The sequence below is a fragment of the Malania oleifera genome, chromosome 10, assembly GCF_029873635.1.
Source record: "Malania oleifera isolate guangnan ecotype guangnan chromosome 10, ASM2987363v1, whole genome shotgun sequence".
Classification (NCBI taxonomy): Eukaryota; Viridiplantae; Streptophyta; class Magnoliopsida; order Santalales; family Ximeniaceae; genus Malania; species Malania oleifera.
The window spans coordinates 41,080,146-41,096,463 of record NC_080426.1 but is presented as its reverse complement, the minus strand read 5'-3'; the positions used below and the strand labels follow the sequence as shown (position 1 = coordinate 41,096,463).

Genomic DNA, 16,318 nt, shown 5'->3' with positions numbered 1-16,318 from the left:
GTATGGGCAGATGTGATTGGCCTTGGCATTTGTTAAGAATCATTTCTAGGTTTATCCCTTTTCATCCATTGTTTTATTACTAAAACATCTAAATTGACTACTTTGAATGTAGTATTAATCTTGTATTTGCATTGGTTATTTATGACTAGCTCTACTGGTCTGATTTGTCATAATAAGCTTTGTGAATATCTCAGCTATGACCTAATGCTTGAGTGCTTAAAATATAGGTTGAAGTGGCAAAAGTGGTTGAAACTCAAGCTAACTTGGAGCGACAGCTGGAGTTAATTGAGACTCACCAACAGGAGGTATTTGAATAAGAACTTCCCTCTTTTGATTTGAATCTTAGTTTTAGATTTATTTGCAAATTTAGAGTTAATGAAGTTAAGTATGCACTAAAAAAGATGAAAAGTGGAAAAGCTATAGGACTGGATAACATCCCAATTGAAGTTTGGAAATGCCTAGGTGATAACAAAATTATATGGCTAACTAATTTATTTAACACAATTATGAAACTATGAAAATTCCAGATGAATGGAGGAAAAATACTTTAATGCCTATATGCAAAAATAAAGGAGATGTATCAAAATTGTAATAACTATTGTGGAATTAAACTTATGAGTCCTACAATGAAATTGTGGGAAAGAGTAATTGAGCAAAGATAATGTTAGAAATGAAGGTCTTAGAAAATCAATTTGGTTTTATGCTTGGGAGATCTATTATAGAAGCTATATATCTTTTAAGTTGATTGTTGAAACTGTAAGAATATTGTTTCGTATATTAATTTAAAAAACTGTACAATATGCCCTACTATATAACATGTAACCAGCAGCTAAGTGAAGGAAATAAAATCCTAGAATAAAGGAATATACAAGAATCACGGAAATCCTTATTGACCAACACCCCTTCTGTAAATGCCTAAAATAAGGCAGTCAAGAATCATTCCTTAATTATAGAGATCACGCATGACTCCTAAACTGTAGGGATTTCTACACTCCCCCTCAAGTTGGATAATAGATGTTGATAATATCCAACTTGCCAATGAAATTTTCAAAGAGTTGCCGAGGTAGTCCCTTGGTGAATGTGTCTGCAATCTACTCCTTAGTAGGGACATATGTCATGCAAATAGTTCCTTCTTCCACCTTTTCTTTAATGAAGTGTTTGTCGACTTCCACATGTTTGGTTTTGTCATACTGGACAGGGTTGAGAGAGATACTGATAGCTGCCTTATTATCACAGTACAACTTGATAGGTAACTCTAACTCAGCATGAAGTTCTTCCAATTGCCTCCGGAGCCATAATCCTTCACAAATTCCCTGAGCAACAACTCTGACTGCTCCTTGCTACAACATTTTGTTTCTTGCTTCTCCAAGTGACTAGATTTCCCCATACAAAGGTGCACTATCCAGTCTTGGATCTTCTATCCGCTGTAGAGCCAGCCCAATCAACATCAGTGAATATTGCCAATTCCTTTTGTTCACTTCGCTTGAACAATAAGCCTTTCCATGGAGATCCCTTTAAATATCTTAGGATCCTGAAGGCTGCTTTTTGGTGTGTTTCTTTTGGAGATTGCATATGCCGACTTGCTATGCTTACTACGAAAGCTATGTTTGGTCTGGTATGTGACAGGTAGATTAGTTTGTTGACTAAACTTTGATATTTCTCCCTATCTACTGTCTTCCCAACATCTTTTGTTCTTTTTTTAGCTTCAATAGGTGTGTCGCTTGGTTTGCAATCTAGCATGCCTGTTTCAGTCAGGAGATCGTGTATTTACGTTGTGAAACACTAATTCCCGTCTTTGATCTAGCTACCTCCATCCCTAGAAAGTATTGCATTTGCCCCAAATCCTTCACTTCGAATTCTGTGGCTAGAACTTTCTTCAATCTTCCCATTTCCTCAATGTCATCTCCGGTGAGGATAATGTCGTCTACATACCCAATCGGAATAGTCTTCTTCCCATTTTTTTGTTTGAAAAACATAGTATGGTCGGACTGTCCTTGACGTATCCCTCTCCTTTTATCACCTTTGTAAATCTATCAAACCATGCCCTGGGAGATTGTTTGAGTCCATATAAGGACTTTCTTAGTTTACAGACTTTGTTTTACTTGCCCCTTTTACTGAATCTAGGGGGTAATGTCATGTACACTTCTTCTTCGAGCTAACCATTTAGGAATGCATTTTTGATGTCGAGTTGTTGAAGTGGCCAGTCTAGATTGGCTGCCAGGGATAAGAGCACTTGGATAGTGTTCAACTTTGCCACTGGTGCAAAGGTTTCTGTGTAATTGATGCCATAGGTCTGAGTAAATCCTTTTGCAACCAACCAGGCCTTGTATCTTTCAACTGTCCCATCTGCTTGGTATTTTATAGTGAAAACCCATTTGAAGATTACTGGTCTCTTTTTCTCGTGGCAAATTCATAACGTCCCATGTTTCATTCTTTTCGAATGCCCTTATCTCCTCCATTACAACCTCTCTCCATTCTGGAATTTCAAGTGCCTCCTCAATGTTCTTTGGAATTTTGACCCTGTCAAGGTTAGAAGTAAAGGCACGGTATCCCCTGGACAAGGTATTATAGGACACAAATTTTTCAATTGGATGAAGGGTACATGAATGAAGATGTTTTCTAAGAGCAATGGGCAGATCAATATCATTAGATTTATTAGGAGTAGGTTCTATTACCTGTTTTGAGTTGTTGGGAGGTTCTTGGTTGGGCTCTTGGTTGCTCGAAGCTGTCACTAGTTCTGATTCTCTTGGTGCTTCGGGTATGAGTTTTTCATTACCACTTGGCTTCGGCCTTCGTAAGTATACTAGTGTCTCCTTGTTATTCTTTTGTTCTATCTCTCCCACTGAGTTTAAGTTTCCTTCTGTGACTGGCAAGGAAGTGGAGGAGGATGGTAGATTGGTGAGAGGAAAGTCTTGGAAAAACATGTCACCATTGGAATTATTCCGAGTCTGAGATTCACTCACATTTTCCCCTTGAATAGAAGACTTGGGATAGAATGGAGTGGTCTCGAAAAAGGTGACATCAAGGCTGATAAAGAGACGACGAGAAATAGGGTCATAACACTTTTAACCTTTTTGGGATTGAGAGTACCCAAGGAAGACACACTTGGTGGCCCGAGGATCCAGCTTGGTGCGCTGGTGAGGATGGACATGCACAAAGGCAGTGCAGCCAAATAAACGAAGAGGGAGATTGGAGTCCAACCAAGAGGTAGGGAAAAATTCGAGAAGAGTGTCAAGGGGTGTAGCATAGGACAGAACATGACTGGGCATTCTATTGATAAGGTAAGTGGCTGTTAGAACAGCATCACCCCAAAACATTGTAGGCATGTGGGTAGTGAGCATTAAGGCTCGTGCTACCTCAAGAATGTGTCTATTTTTGCGTTCGACAACCCCATTTTGTTGAGGGGTGTCAATGCGTGAGCTTTGATGAATTATCCCTTTTTCTTGAAGGAAGAAACCCAAGGTGTGGTTGAAATATTCCGTGCCATTGTCAGTATGCAAGATTTGAATCTTGGTGTGAAATTGTGTTTGGACCATGGCATAAAAGTTAATAAACATTGAACATACTTTAGACTTATCTTTTAACAAGTAGGCCCAACAAGTACGAGTGTGATCATCAATGGATGTCTCAAACCATTTTGCGCTAGTGCGATTAGAAATCCGAGAAGGTCTCCATACATCACTATGAATGATTGTGAAAGGTTTTGTGAGTTTGTATTTGGATTTTGGGAATGAAGTTCTTCGATGTTTTGTGAGTTCACACAATTCACATTGAACATCAAGAGACATTTTATTCGAACATAGCGAAGGAAATAAATGACACACGTACTGAAAATTGGGGTGACCCAATCGAGAATGCCATAACATTAGGTCACTATTCTTAGGAATAGAGACAAAATTACAAAAAACACTTTGACACTAATCACTCATTTTGCCTTCCTCGAAGTAGTAGATTCCCTTATACTCCTTAGCATCTCCAATCGTCGTCTCCGATGACAGGTCCTGAAAAACACAATGGGATGAAATAAATTTAGTAGAGCAATTGGAGCGTTAAGTGAGTTGGTTGACAGACAAAAGATTACAAGATAATTTTGGAACATGAAAAATAGACTCTAAAGTAATTGAGTCAGAAATCCGAATACTCCCTTTGTCGGCAATAGGAGCAAGAGATCCGTCATCAATTTTGACTCTTAGATTACCAGCACATGGGGTATATGATAAGAAAAAGTGATAAGAGTCTTGTCATATGGTGAGAGGCTCCATAATCTATAATCTAGGGTGTATGGTTACGAAAGGTGTATAGGGCTTGTGAGAAACTACCTTTGTGTGCCAAATTACCTGATGGAGTATTTTTTGGTGACTGACTCGAGGCTTGGAGAGCAGATAGCATCTCCATGATTTTCTGCAATTGGTCATGGCTGGAGGTGCTGCTGCTGCCATTGTCAGAATGGTTGCTCGCCACTTGTTGCCTCTCGGGTTGAGTCTCAGAACAAGCTTGATAGCCTATGGTTTTGGTGCTTTGCCATGGTTTCCAATCAGTTGGCTTGCCATGAATCTCCCAACAATTATCCTTGGAGTGGCCAGGCTTTCGGCAATGTTCACACTAGAGGCGGCCTTTTGGTTTCTTGGTATTTGGCCCACTGTAGGTCTCACTGGATACAAATGCTGAGCCCTTTGGTACCGTGGCTGTAGCTTCCTTTAACATGACTTTGCGTCTTGCCTCTTCATGCCTCACTTCAGCAAACACTTCTCGAGTGGATGGTAGAGGTCTGCGGCTGAGAATCCTTTCTAGTACAACATCTAAATCTCGATTAAGGCCTGCAAGTAACTCAAAAACTCTCTCCTTTTCCAATCTCTTCTTGAACAACGCATTGTCCTCAGCACAACGCCATTCTTCTTCGTTGCTTAAATCTAGTTCTTGCCATAGTGCCAGCATCTCCATGTAATAGTCTCTTACCTCCCTCTCGCCTTGTTTTATCTGCCATAGGCGTGTCTTAAGTTCAAAGACTTGGGAATCATTCTCCTCGTTAGAGTAGGTTTCTCGGACTGCATCCCACACCTCTTTTGCTGTGGCAAGAACATATATGTTTTCTCAATAGTTGGCTTCATGGAGTTGATAAGCCATAAGGTAATCAAGGAATTCTCCAATCTCCATTGCCCATAGCATTTGTTGAATCAGGTTTCTTTGAGTCGCCGGTAAGATACCTGAGCTTTCCTTTGCCGTTGACTGCGAGTTTCACGGACTGGGCCCATTCTCGAGAATTCTTCCCATTGAGTTTTTCTGCCGATAGTTGGACAGAAAAGCCATCTAGTCCATTCGAATTGATGATGGCATTGGTTCGACTCGTTTGAGTCTCTGAGGTTGTTGACTCTCGACTATTGATGGAGTCGTCTCCTATAGTTAGATTGGTTTAGGGAAAAACCAGCTCTGATACCATGTTGAAACTGTAAGAATACTGTTTCGTATATTTTTTTTTAAAAAACTGTACAATATGCCCTACTATATAACATGTAACCAACAGCTAAGTTAAGGAAATAAAATCCTAGAATAAAGGAATATACAAGAATCACGGAAATCCCTATTGACCAGTACCCCTTCTGTACATGCCTAAAATAAGACAGTCAAGAATCATTCCTTAATTATAGAGATCACGCATGACTCCTAAACTGTTGGGATTTCTACAAAGATCAATGAAAAAGTTTAGAGAAAAGAAGGGGGACTTGCATATGATATTTATTGACTTAGAGAAAGTGTATGATTAGATACTTAGGGAAGTTCTATGGTAGGTTTTAGAAAAAAAGGGTGTATGTAGTCGATTTATTGATGTCATTTAGGATATGTACGATGTAGTAATGACTTGCGTTAGAACTATAGGTGGAGGGACTAGGACATTTCCAATCACAATAGGATCTGCTTTAAGCCTTTATCGTTTTGCTTTAGTGATGGATGAATTGACTAGGAGAATCTAAATGAGGTTCCATGGTGTATGTTGTTTATAGATGATATTATCTTGATTGATGAAATTAGGGGTGGAGTAGAATCTAGGTTAGAATTATGCCATTATGGAGAGAAGCTTTAGAATTTAGAGGCTTTAGGATAAGTAGAAATAAGACAGAATATATAAAATATAATTTCAGTCATAGTAGGAGGAATATTGGAGACAAAGATAAACTTGATGATGAAGAAATCAATATCACTAGTAGATTTTGATACCTTGGATCTATTTTGCAAATTGAAGGAGATATTGAAGAAAATATAATGCATAGAGTTAAAGTAGGTTGGGTAAAATGGAGAAGTACTTCGAGTGTGTTGTGTGATCGTAGATTGCTCTTAAAATTAAAAAGGAAGTTTTATAGGACTACTGTAAGACTAGTTATGTTATATGGATTAGAATGTTGGGCGACTAAGAAACAACATATCTAGAAAGTAAAAGTTGTTGAGATGAGAATGCTAAACGTGAAAAGATAAATTAAGGAATGAACATATTTGCGGTTAGGCATAGCTCCTATAGAAGATAAGAGAAGGGAGGGACGACTCAAATGGTTTGGGCACTTACAACATAGGTCACATACTTCACCAGTGAGGAAGAGTCGGTTATTGTGAGGGGCGGTAGAAGGGGTAGAGGTAGACCTAAATTAACTTGGAATGAGACGGTAAGGATTTAATAGCCCCAAATTTGTCGAAGGGAAATGTTCATGATCATATTAATTGGCAGAAAATGATTCCTGTAGCGGGCACCACCTAGCGGGACTTAAGGCTTGGTTTGTTGTTGTTGTTGGTCCACTTGTCCTCCTCCACAAAATATCATGCTATTTTTATCCTATTAAGATTTCATTTCTTGGTCAGGCAGCATGTAGTTATACTTAGCTCATCTTGGTTGTCTTGCTGGTAAAAGTATTAATTACATGTGCTCATTGTTGGGAAGATGAGTCATTTTCTTTAGAGAAAATACAGTTGAGAACACACTTTGCGTGTGCAAGTATCACACATTATTTTTGATCGAAAAAGAAGCTTTATTGAAATTAGGAAGGAGAAACAAATACAATAAAGGAGAATAAATAGTACTCACTTCTGAAAACAGAGAAAGTAAAAACCAGCATCAACTTAATAAAGCCACCCAGTCTTGGGTTGACATCCCCAAAACAGCAGCCCTTAAAACAACCTTGCCATAAGCCCAGAGAGAAGCTGAATACCGCACCCTGTCCCAAAGAAGCCCCATTGATATTCTCTTCGCTGAAAAAAATTCTAGCATTCCTTTCCATGCGAATTCCCCAAAACCAGCTAAAGAAATACTTAAGAGCTCCTCCTGTGACTGTGGACAAAGCCATACTTCACCAGGACTCCAAAAGATGTACTCCACAAGCCGCATGCAAAGTAAAAGTATAGAAACAAATGAGATGCATCCTCAGAACTATTTCCCACCTGAGACACATATCGGGAGTTGTATTTGCCTCGCTCCCTCCATATGATCTTTGTACATCTTTTTCATTAATGAAACAATTTTATCATTCCCCAAATATATGTGTGTGTTGTGTGTCTTTGTGTAAGCATATTATTTACAAAAAAATTCATAATGCTTTCTGATTGCTACATTACTATTATTGTTGTTTCTTAAAATTTGTTTTTTAGGTCGATATGGCTTTGCAAAGTATGGAAGAAGAAGCTGAGCGCATTTACAAGGATGAGCGTGGATTGCTTCTTGACGATGAGGCTGCATCCATGAGAGATGCGATGTGAGCACCCTGATTTCTTGTCAGTTTTATTCCACACTTTCTTTTGGTTCACCTTAAGTTCTCAACTTGCTTATGTCCATTGCATATTCTTTGTGCTTTTGTGCTTCATTGCATGCTTTTTGTTTTTTTGGTCAAAAGATGCACCCTTTTCTTATATTTTGTGGACCCAATGCCCGGGAAAGAAATGCGCCCAAGTAAAACTAATAACACTTAAAATTCAAAGATTATGGTTTTTACTTGGGTTGCGACCCTTGAGAAAGTCATATACTAGAGTTATTTTAGAAATGAATACGTTAAAAGACACTGTCTTCCGATGTTTATTTCCTTTGCTTTATGAGTGGCGAGAATTGCTTGCACATGTTTTTACATTGTCCCTTCATGTGGGTTCTTTGGAATAACTTGTTTTAGATTTTCAGAATTGGGTGTGCTCTCTTCTGTGGAGAAATTCTGCAATATTATATTCATGGGGTTTGGCAAGAGGAAAGCATTGTGGTGGTATACTGTTGTAGGCTATAGCTGTCATTTGGTGTATTTGGTTGGAAAGAACTGCTAGAATGTTCAAAGGTACCACTTCTATTAGCTTGCTTTGGAGCAGAGTGGTGTTTCTTGCATCCCTTTGCTGCTCAGAAAATGGCTTCAGTCGTCATGTATTCTTGGAAGATTTACAGTAGGATTGGTTGGTGCTACTTTATTGGTTTTGACTTGTAATTATTTTCTTTCTTGTCTTGTTGTTTTCCTTTTGTATTTGGAGGATTTCTTTTTCTCCCTTTCTCTTATTTTCTTTCTTGTACTCCTTTCTTTCTCTAACGTAATTCTTTGTTTTAAAACCCTTAAAAAAAGAAAAAGTAATAGTAATAAAACAGGACAAAGAGAAAAAGAAGCCAGCAGCAGCCCAATGAAGCCACCCATTCATGCTGGAAATTCATTTTCATTTCCTTGAAACAGCCAGGAGAATATACTCAAAAGATGCTAGAAAGTCAATTCATCCCTAGCTAGCTACGGTGGAAGAAACTGGTCCTTAAAGATCTGTGCAAGTCTCTGCAGGCAATTGCCAAATTGCTGTGAGAATTCTTTAGTTTTCATCATTTTTACCCCTCTCAAAACACTTTTAAAAAGTTGGCAAAAAAGCCTTCCAAGAGTCCTGCTATACCCAACTCTCCAAAATAACCATATAAATTAGTCCACATATTCCAAGCATTTGAGAAATTCAACAAAGGATGAGAAAATGATCCATTACTACAATGACACATAACTAAACATCAGGATGGAGCCTCTTGATCTACAATTCTTGTTGCTAACTTTTTAAGGGCTGTGAATCAAACAAAAAACTTGTCCTTAGACACAGCTTTGGCTTCCAAATGATCTTTGTCAAAGTTAAAGGAGCGAAAAAAGTGTGTCAAAAAGAAGAAAATAAATTAACAAAAAAAGGGCCAAACCTATCCAAATCCAAATCCAAATCCTACCCTCTTTCTTAGAGGAGGGCAAACAGAATCCCATAATGTTTTTAAAGTTGGATCCTGCCTTGAATCACAGTGAGGTTTTTCTGGATTGGATCAGTGTTGGATTGTAGGATCGTAAGATTCTACGAACACAACAACAACAAATAAGCCTTGAGCGCTACTAGGTGGAAATACTTTGTGAGATATTTGCAGATTGTTACTAATCACTGTACTTATTTAGTGTTATTGCTGTGTGCTATTGCTGTGTTAGTGCATAATAAGGGTAATATGATCATTGTTATGACCTTGGCATATATTATAGAGTGGGAGACCTGTCATTGTGATTAGTTCTTCCAATTTACCCAATACTCCAACATGGTATCAGAGCAAGATCCTACCTAAACACTAAGTGCATAGCCACCAGCAAACCAAATCCGAAACCTCATAATCTTATGCTAACTTGCTGTTATAGGAGGATAATCTGCACCACTAAAGAGATCAAAAACTAGTTTAGGAGTCGCTGGAAAAATTCCTGGATGTCGCTGTCCTTTCAGAATTTCAAGAACCCCTTCAGATTTTGCAAAACCAATCCCATTTAGAGCCAGCCACAAAACCTGCCAATCTATAGGTCTGTGGAATTTAATCACTGGAAGAGGCCCCACGAGTTCCCACACTCGGCGCATGAGAGTTTGTTCATCCCTATTTTTTGCCCAAATTTATTTCTGAAAGACTTAAATACTTTCATGTTGCATATTATCAAGTTGTTAGTTGAATTTTATTCAAAGATCCAACTTTTTCCTGTCATTCACTTGTGGCACCTTGCTAATGGTTGTTTGATACCATAGGGCCATGTTAGTTTCTTCTGACTCTGGCTGTGTTTGTGTTTTAATTTCTTGGGGCTGTGGCAGTGCTATTCTTGTTTGTTTGAGACTCATTCGTGGTTGTTTCAGTTGTTCACCTTGTTCGTGCTTGTTCAGCCATCATACTTGTTTATTGTTGGTCTCATTTGTGTGTTGAGGCAGAGTTCATGATTATCAAAAGTATGTTTTCCTTGCCAATCACTTGTTTGGTCACTGAAGAACTACTATAACTATCTCAAAGGATGGGTTTTCAAGTTTGTGTAGTGTCAGACTTCTCAACAAGCATCTCATCACATTGCATCTTTTGCTCAAAAATGTAATTGTATGATCTGCATGTCATATGGTATCACTCCCGCTCCTTCTCCCTCTCCGGTGACTTGACGAAGCTTTAGTAGCTTTCCTCCAATGCCTTCTCCCTCTCTGACGATTCCTCCAAGCTGTCGTGGACCCTTCAATTTGATCTGCCTTTGTTTATTTAGTTTTATATTCTTTAAAATTAGTGGATGACTTTAATTTGGCCTTTTCTATTCTTTTGGATGATGCTTTAATTTGGCTTTTTTTTTTTAAAAATTCTTTTGGTAATGTGGCTCATGTTTTTTTTTTTAAAATCTAAAATTGGCTTATATGATATTTAAAAATTATATTTTTATTTTTTTCTCCATTATTCTAAAATTTTTCTCATTTTTTTTACTATATATAAATTAATTTTATTTATTAATTATTTAAAAAAATACACTCTCAAAATGCTTACGCCTCGCCTCAAGGAGGGTAAAATGCCTTGCTTTACGCCTTCGCCTTTTAAAATACTGGTATTTAATGAAAGATTATTTTAGCTTGTTTAATATCATTTGTGCCTTCTGTTCTAAGGTAAGGATTTAGTTTGATGTACTAGGGATCTTTCATAGTGATAAATCTAGAGAGTATTTCAGTACCTATATAACTAACTCCCATATGATACTTAAGTCATCTTATGCCCACACTCCACAACAAAATGGAATTGCAGAGTGGAAAACAAAAATATTCTTAAAGCCACTTGTACCCTATTGTATCAAATGAATATCCCCAAAGGTTTTTGTTGTGATGGCATGCTCATTGCTTGTTTCATAAATAAAATGCCATCCTCCATCCTTTGTGGTAAATTCCCATATTTAGTCATCTTCCCAAGGGCTTCTTTATTCTCACTTTACCTTGTATATTTGGTTGTGTGCCCTTTGTCCGCAAGTTAAGTCCAAGAATGGATTAGTTGGATCCTCGTGTCTCTATTGACATCACCTTCTTTGAGTCTATACCATACTGTTATGATTTCTTGAGGTCTTTGATGAGTCTACTCCTCTGCCCAGCCTTCTAGATCCTAACCTATTATGTCTACTTGTCCTCTTGCATCTTCATCCAGTTTGAGTTCTTGTCGCTTGGATCATCCTAATTTGCAGGTGTAAACATGATGAGGACTCAAGGGAGGGGAGCCGCCTCTAGTTTCTTCTTATATGCCTTTAGTTCCCATGTCAAATGATCTTATTTCTTAAGATATTGATCTTTGTATTGCTTTTGGAAAGGTAAATGTACCCAACACTCAATCTCTAATTTTGTTTGCTATGATTTCTTATCACTCTTGTATTATTGTTTTGTTAATACTCTGTTTTCTATTGCTCTTTGAAAATTTGTTTTTGAACTTCTATTCCATTCTAGGTGGAGGATTGCAATGGATGAAGAGATGTGTGCATTACAAAATTTTGATACTTGGGAACTACTGTCTATTCCTCTTGATAAGTTTGTGGTTGGTTGTCGTGGAGTGTGTGGCTAGATGGTTTCATGGCTTCTTTGATGGCTTATCTTGTTGCTAAGGGATACACTCAGGTGTACGGTCTAGATTTTTGACACATTCTCCTTGGTTGCCAAACTAGCCCCTTTCGTTTGTTCATCTCCTTAGCCACATGTCATTGACTTCTACATCACTTGGATGTGAAGAATGCCTTCCTATATGGTGATTTTTCAGGAGGTGGTCTATATAGAGTAACCACCTGGGTTTGTTACTTGGGGGTGTTTTTTTTTTTGTGGGGGGGGGGGGGGTGGTGAGGGATCACAATAACTGTGTTGGCTCAAGAAATCTTTGTATGGTATGGAGCAGTCTCCCAAAGCATGGTTTGGTCAATTTAGTGTTGTAGTGCTTGAGTTTGGTCTTCAACAGTGCATGGCAGGTCACTCTGTATTTAATTACTGCTGTTAGTTGGATTCTACTCATTTTGTATGTGGATATTCTGATTATTGGTGATGATGATCTAGGTATCCAGTGCCTGAAGCATTTTTTACTAATTAAATTTCAGATCAAGGATTAGGGCTATTGAAATATTTAAGGGATTGTTTTGTCATAAAGAGAGTGTGTTCTAGTCTTCTATACCTTTTAGATGAGATTTGGCCGTGGCATCCAAACTTGTGATATGCCTATGGATCCTAACAGCAAGTTAGTGCCATATGTGGGTGACTTGTTGGCCAACCATGGAAGACCTTAGATACTTGTTGGAGAGTTGAACTATCTCACAGCCACTCAACCTGATGTATCTTTCACAACAAATGTTGTGACCTAGTTTCTTGATTCTCCGAGAACAAGTCACTAGGATGCAGTCATTTGGATCTTAAGATGCCTCAAAAGTGCATCTGGGAGAGGTATCTTATATTTGGATTGGAGTTACACTTGTCACTTTTCGACAGAAGATCCACAATTGGTTATTGTGTTTTTATTGGTGGTAAATTGGTATCCTAGAAAGTAAGAAATAGATTGTTGTCTTGATCAGTGCTGAGTCAGAGTATCAGACCATAGCCGACACCACATAGCACATGTGAGCATTTGACTAAAGAACCTGTTAGAATGTTAGATTAACACATTATCTAAAAAGTTTGAGCAATTAGATTGTGGGCAAATAATCTATATCAAGCTTTAGCAATCCCCTGCACGTGCATCTTGACAGCACGTGGAGGGATGAAGGATTGATACCCATTAGAGGGAATGCAATAATTTTTAAACACCACACGATAAATGCAGCCAACAAGATTAGAACCCATGCCCTCCTGGTAACCGACTCCAATACCATGTTAGATTACCACTTTTCCTAAAAGCCTAAGTTATTAGGCTGAGGGCCAATCATGCATATCAAGTTTTAACGTAGAAGAAGTTGGTTTCCATATTCTCGGCCTATGCAGTTAATTAACTCCAATCCAATCTTTCTTGAGCGGATTAAACACAATGAAGTTGATTGTTTGTCACTTTGTTCAAAAGAAACTTGTGCAAAAGTTCATTACAATTATTCACGTGAAGTTCGAATTCCAAATTGCTCATTTATTCACTAAAAGCCTTGGAAGGTGCTCATGTTAAATCCTTTTGTAACAAGCCAGGAGCATGTGATATCTATGCTCCAGGCTCCAGCTTGAGGAGTGTTACTAGTTACTGTTAGTTTATGTTACTGCTGTGTTAGTAAGCGTGAGTTAGTGAGGTTAATATGCTCATTGTTATGGACTTGGCATATATTATAGGAGAAACATCACCGTGATTGTCTTCCAATTTACCCAATCCTTCAACACAGATTTTTGTTTGAAATGTCAAATATGGGTGACACCATTGAATTATGAATAGTTCACTAGCACTCTTTCTTTGAAAAATTATTTTTCATTTTTATTTTTGAGCTGGCAGTTACTTAAACTGACAGCGTCCCCATGGCACAAAGCTCCCTACTTTGTGAGGGTAGGGGAAGAGTCGTCACAGTATATGCAGACTTACCCCTGCTTTTATGCAGATAGACTGTTTCCTTGGACTTAAATCAGTGACCGATGAGTCAAAAAGGTCAACCTTACCATTGTTCCAAGGCCTGCCCTCTCAGTTTCTTAACCTAAAACTGACTTTTTTGTAATTGAATTTGTAACCAAGCAAGACCTATTCAGCATGGATTAACCAATATCAACTAGCTGTCATATATATTAGAAAATTCTAATGATATATGAAAAATTATTACTGTGTTGGTTGGCAGTCTTGGGAGTTTTTTTTTTTCATGTCAAGAGAATTTCAATATGACTTGTGCAGTTTTAGTGCAAATTTAGGTTGCAACTGTTATTTCTTTTGTTTTATTTTTCCTTATCGCTAATCTGATTGTATTTGATGCACAGTTCAGATCTCTCTCTCTCTCTCTCTTGCATGATTCATGATTTGTGTGTGTGATGGCAGGTATGAGCAGGCTGAGTTTATAGAGAGAGAGATGGAGCAGATGGCAGAACAGATCAAATCAATTATTCAGACATTAAATGCTAACCAGGCATCAACTTTTAGTTCATTGTGTTGCACTTTGTTGTGGTATTGTTTTTAATATTGGTAACTTACCCTCTTGTTTTTCTTAGGGTGGTGAACTTGACACCGTTGATGGAATGACTCCATTAGATGTTGTTGTCCGAATTTTGAACAATCAACTCAGTTCACTAATGTGGATTGATGAAAAGGTTAGTGTCAGGGTTGGCACTTTGTTATTTCAATTTAGCAAATATGTCCTGCACTTGGCCAGACGTCATTACACAAAACTGCTAGTTGGTATTTAACTCTAGTGTTACTATTTTTCTTTTATATTACTCCGTTCTTGTTGGCCTGGTGAGATGCAGAGTATGTTTAATAGTGCTGCTTATGAGAATGTGTTTTTTGTACCATTCACTAGTTTCCAGGATGTATTAATTGTCGAAAATGACATCTGTTTCACTAGAAAATGTCATGATGTTCACAATGTTTTCATAATAAAAGAAACCTATACTTTCTTTCGGTGTATCAACGGCCTGCTCTTTATTTCTTTCCTTTTTCAAGGGAATATTATTTCTCTATGCAGTTGCCAATGATTTTATTATAAGAAGTAAACAGAATATGCTTCCTTCTAACCCTTTTATGGAAGCGAGTGCATAAATCAATAGTTCTTTTCATATCAACTCTTTTTTTTTTTGATTTTATTTTATTTTTTTTTGTTTGGTTTTTTTTTTTTTGTTTTTTTTTTTTTCTGTTGTTGAGTAGCTCCATAATTTTCCTATTTGTTGAACTGCTTCTATGACTGGGTTTATTTTCCAGAAAGGAAGTCCCATTTTTCCTACCACCCAGTCTCTGATTCCAGTTTGATTCAATACTTGCAATGCTTGTCAGTATACTATAGAGGAACTCGTTATGCAGGGAACAGTGCTTTTTTCCTTTCTTCTTCTTCTTCTTCTTTTTTATTTTATTTTATTTTTTATTTTTTTTGGGGCAGTTGTTATCTTCAGGATGAAAATCTATTGTCATTTCTCCCTCAGGGTTCTATTTATTTTCTTATTTGGACATCAGAATCTTAGGGTGAAACTTAAAAAAATTTCGACTATCCATAAGCAATATTCGCATTTCCTCTTGGTTCCAGAGTTTATACTTTAAAGTAGCATGACCACCACTTTTGTTATGTGCCAAAAAAATTAAAACAAAATCATAGTCTGCTGTAGGTCTCAACATATGTGCCTGCCTATTCTAGCGCTCACAATTTCTGACTGAATTTTATTAGGCGGAAGAGTTCTCATCACGAATTCAGAAGCTTGCAAGCCAAGGTTCTGGTGCAGATCGTGAATTGCTGGGCCAGAAATTTTGGATGACCTGATTTTTGGATTTGTATGCATTCCTAGTTTCTTAATTTGGTTCCTGCTGTGTGAGGGAGGGAGGGAGCTCGTGAGAAAATTTTGTTACAACATGGTTTGTGTTAAAACATTAACTTATGCTATTGTCTGCACATTTGGTTAATGTCATTTTATGCGCATTGGTAACAACAGATTTAATCTTTTGATGATATTTCTTGGTTCAAACTGGTAGCATGAGCATCAGTTATGAGTCATTTTACATGCATCCTGCTATGATTTTAGGTCAGACAACTTTTGGCTTAGGAATTTATGAGTCGCTAGGCTTGAGGCAAGAAAAACCAAAATGATGGTGTTTCAAGCAATCTCTCAAAGCAACGGTGCCTGCAACTTGACGTGAACTTGTATCCCTCGCTTTGTCTTTCCTCTAGAGAAAGATACCCTTTTACAATGACCTGGTTTGCCTTCATTTTAGATTTGACGCCAGAAGTGTCGATTCATTTCAATTTTTGACACATTTATTTATTCCAATGTATCTAGCAATGGTCGAGCCATCCTTTAGACCCCAACAGGGCTATATATGGGCTTCTATATTGACGCCTTGTGCATGGGCCAATGCCCCTGGTATACCAGCAGCTCAGCATAACCCTATCTTTGATCAAATGGGGCAATTGTT

At 37.8% G+C, this 16,318-nt stretch overlaps 1 protein-coding gene across 3 annotated transcripts in view; it reads left to right on the top strand.

Moving 5' to 3' along the window:
* The window catches only part of LOC131165882 (nuclear pore complex protein NUP62), a 52,150-nt gene extending 36,294 nt beyond the window's left edge, over positions 1-15,856 (top strand). For all 3 annotated transcript variants that reach the window (XM_058124027.1, XM_058124025.1, XM_058124026.1), the window contains exons 6-10: positions 228-305; positions 7,630-7,733; positions 14,243-14,330; positions 14,413-14,511; positions 15,576-15,856. In XM_058124027.1, coding sequence (XP_057980010.1) covers positions 228-305; positions 7,630-7,733; positions 14,243-14,330; positions 14,413-14,511; positions 15,576-15,668 — 462 coding nt within the window. In that variant the 3' untranslated portion in view covers positions 15,669-15,856. The remainder of the gene's footprint in view (positions 1-227; positions 306-7,629; positions 7,734-14,242; positions 14,331-14,412; positions 14,512-15,575) is intronic.
* The last annotated feature ends 462 nt before the right edge of the window (positions 15,857-16,318 follow it).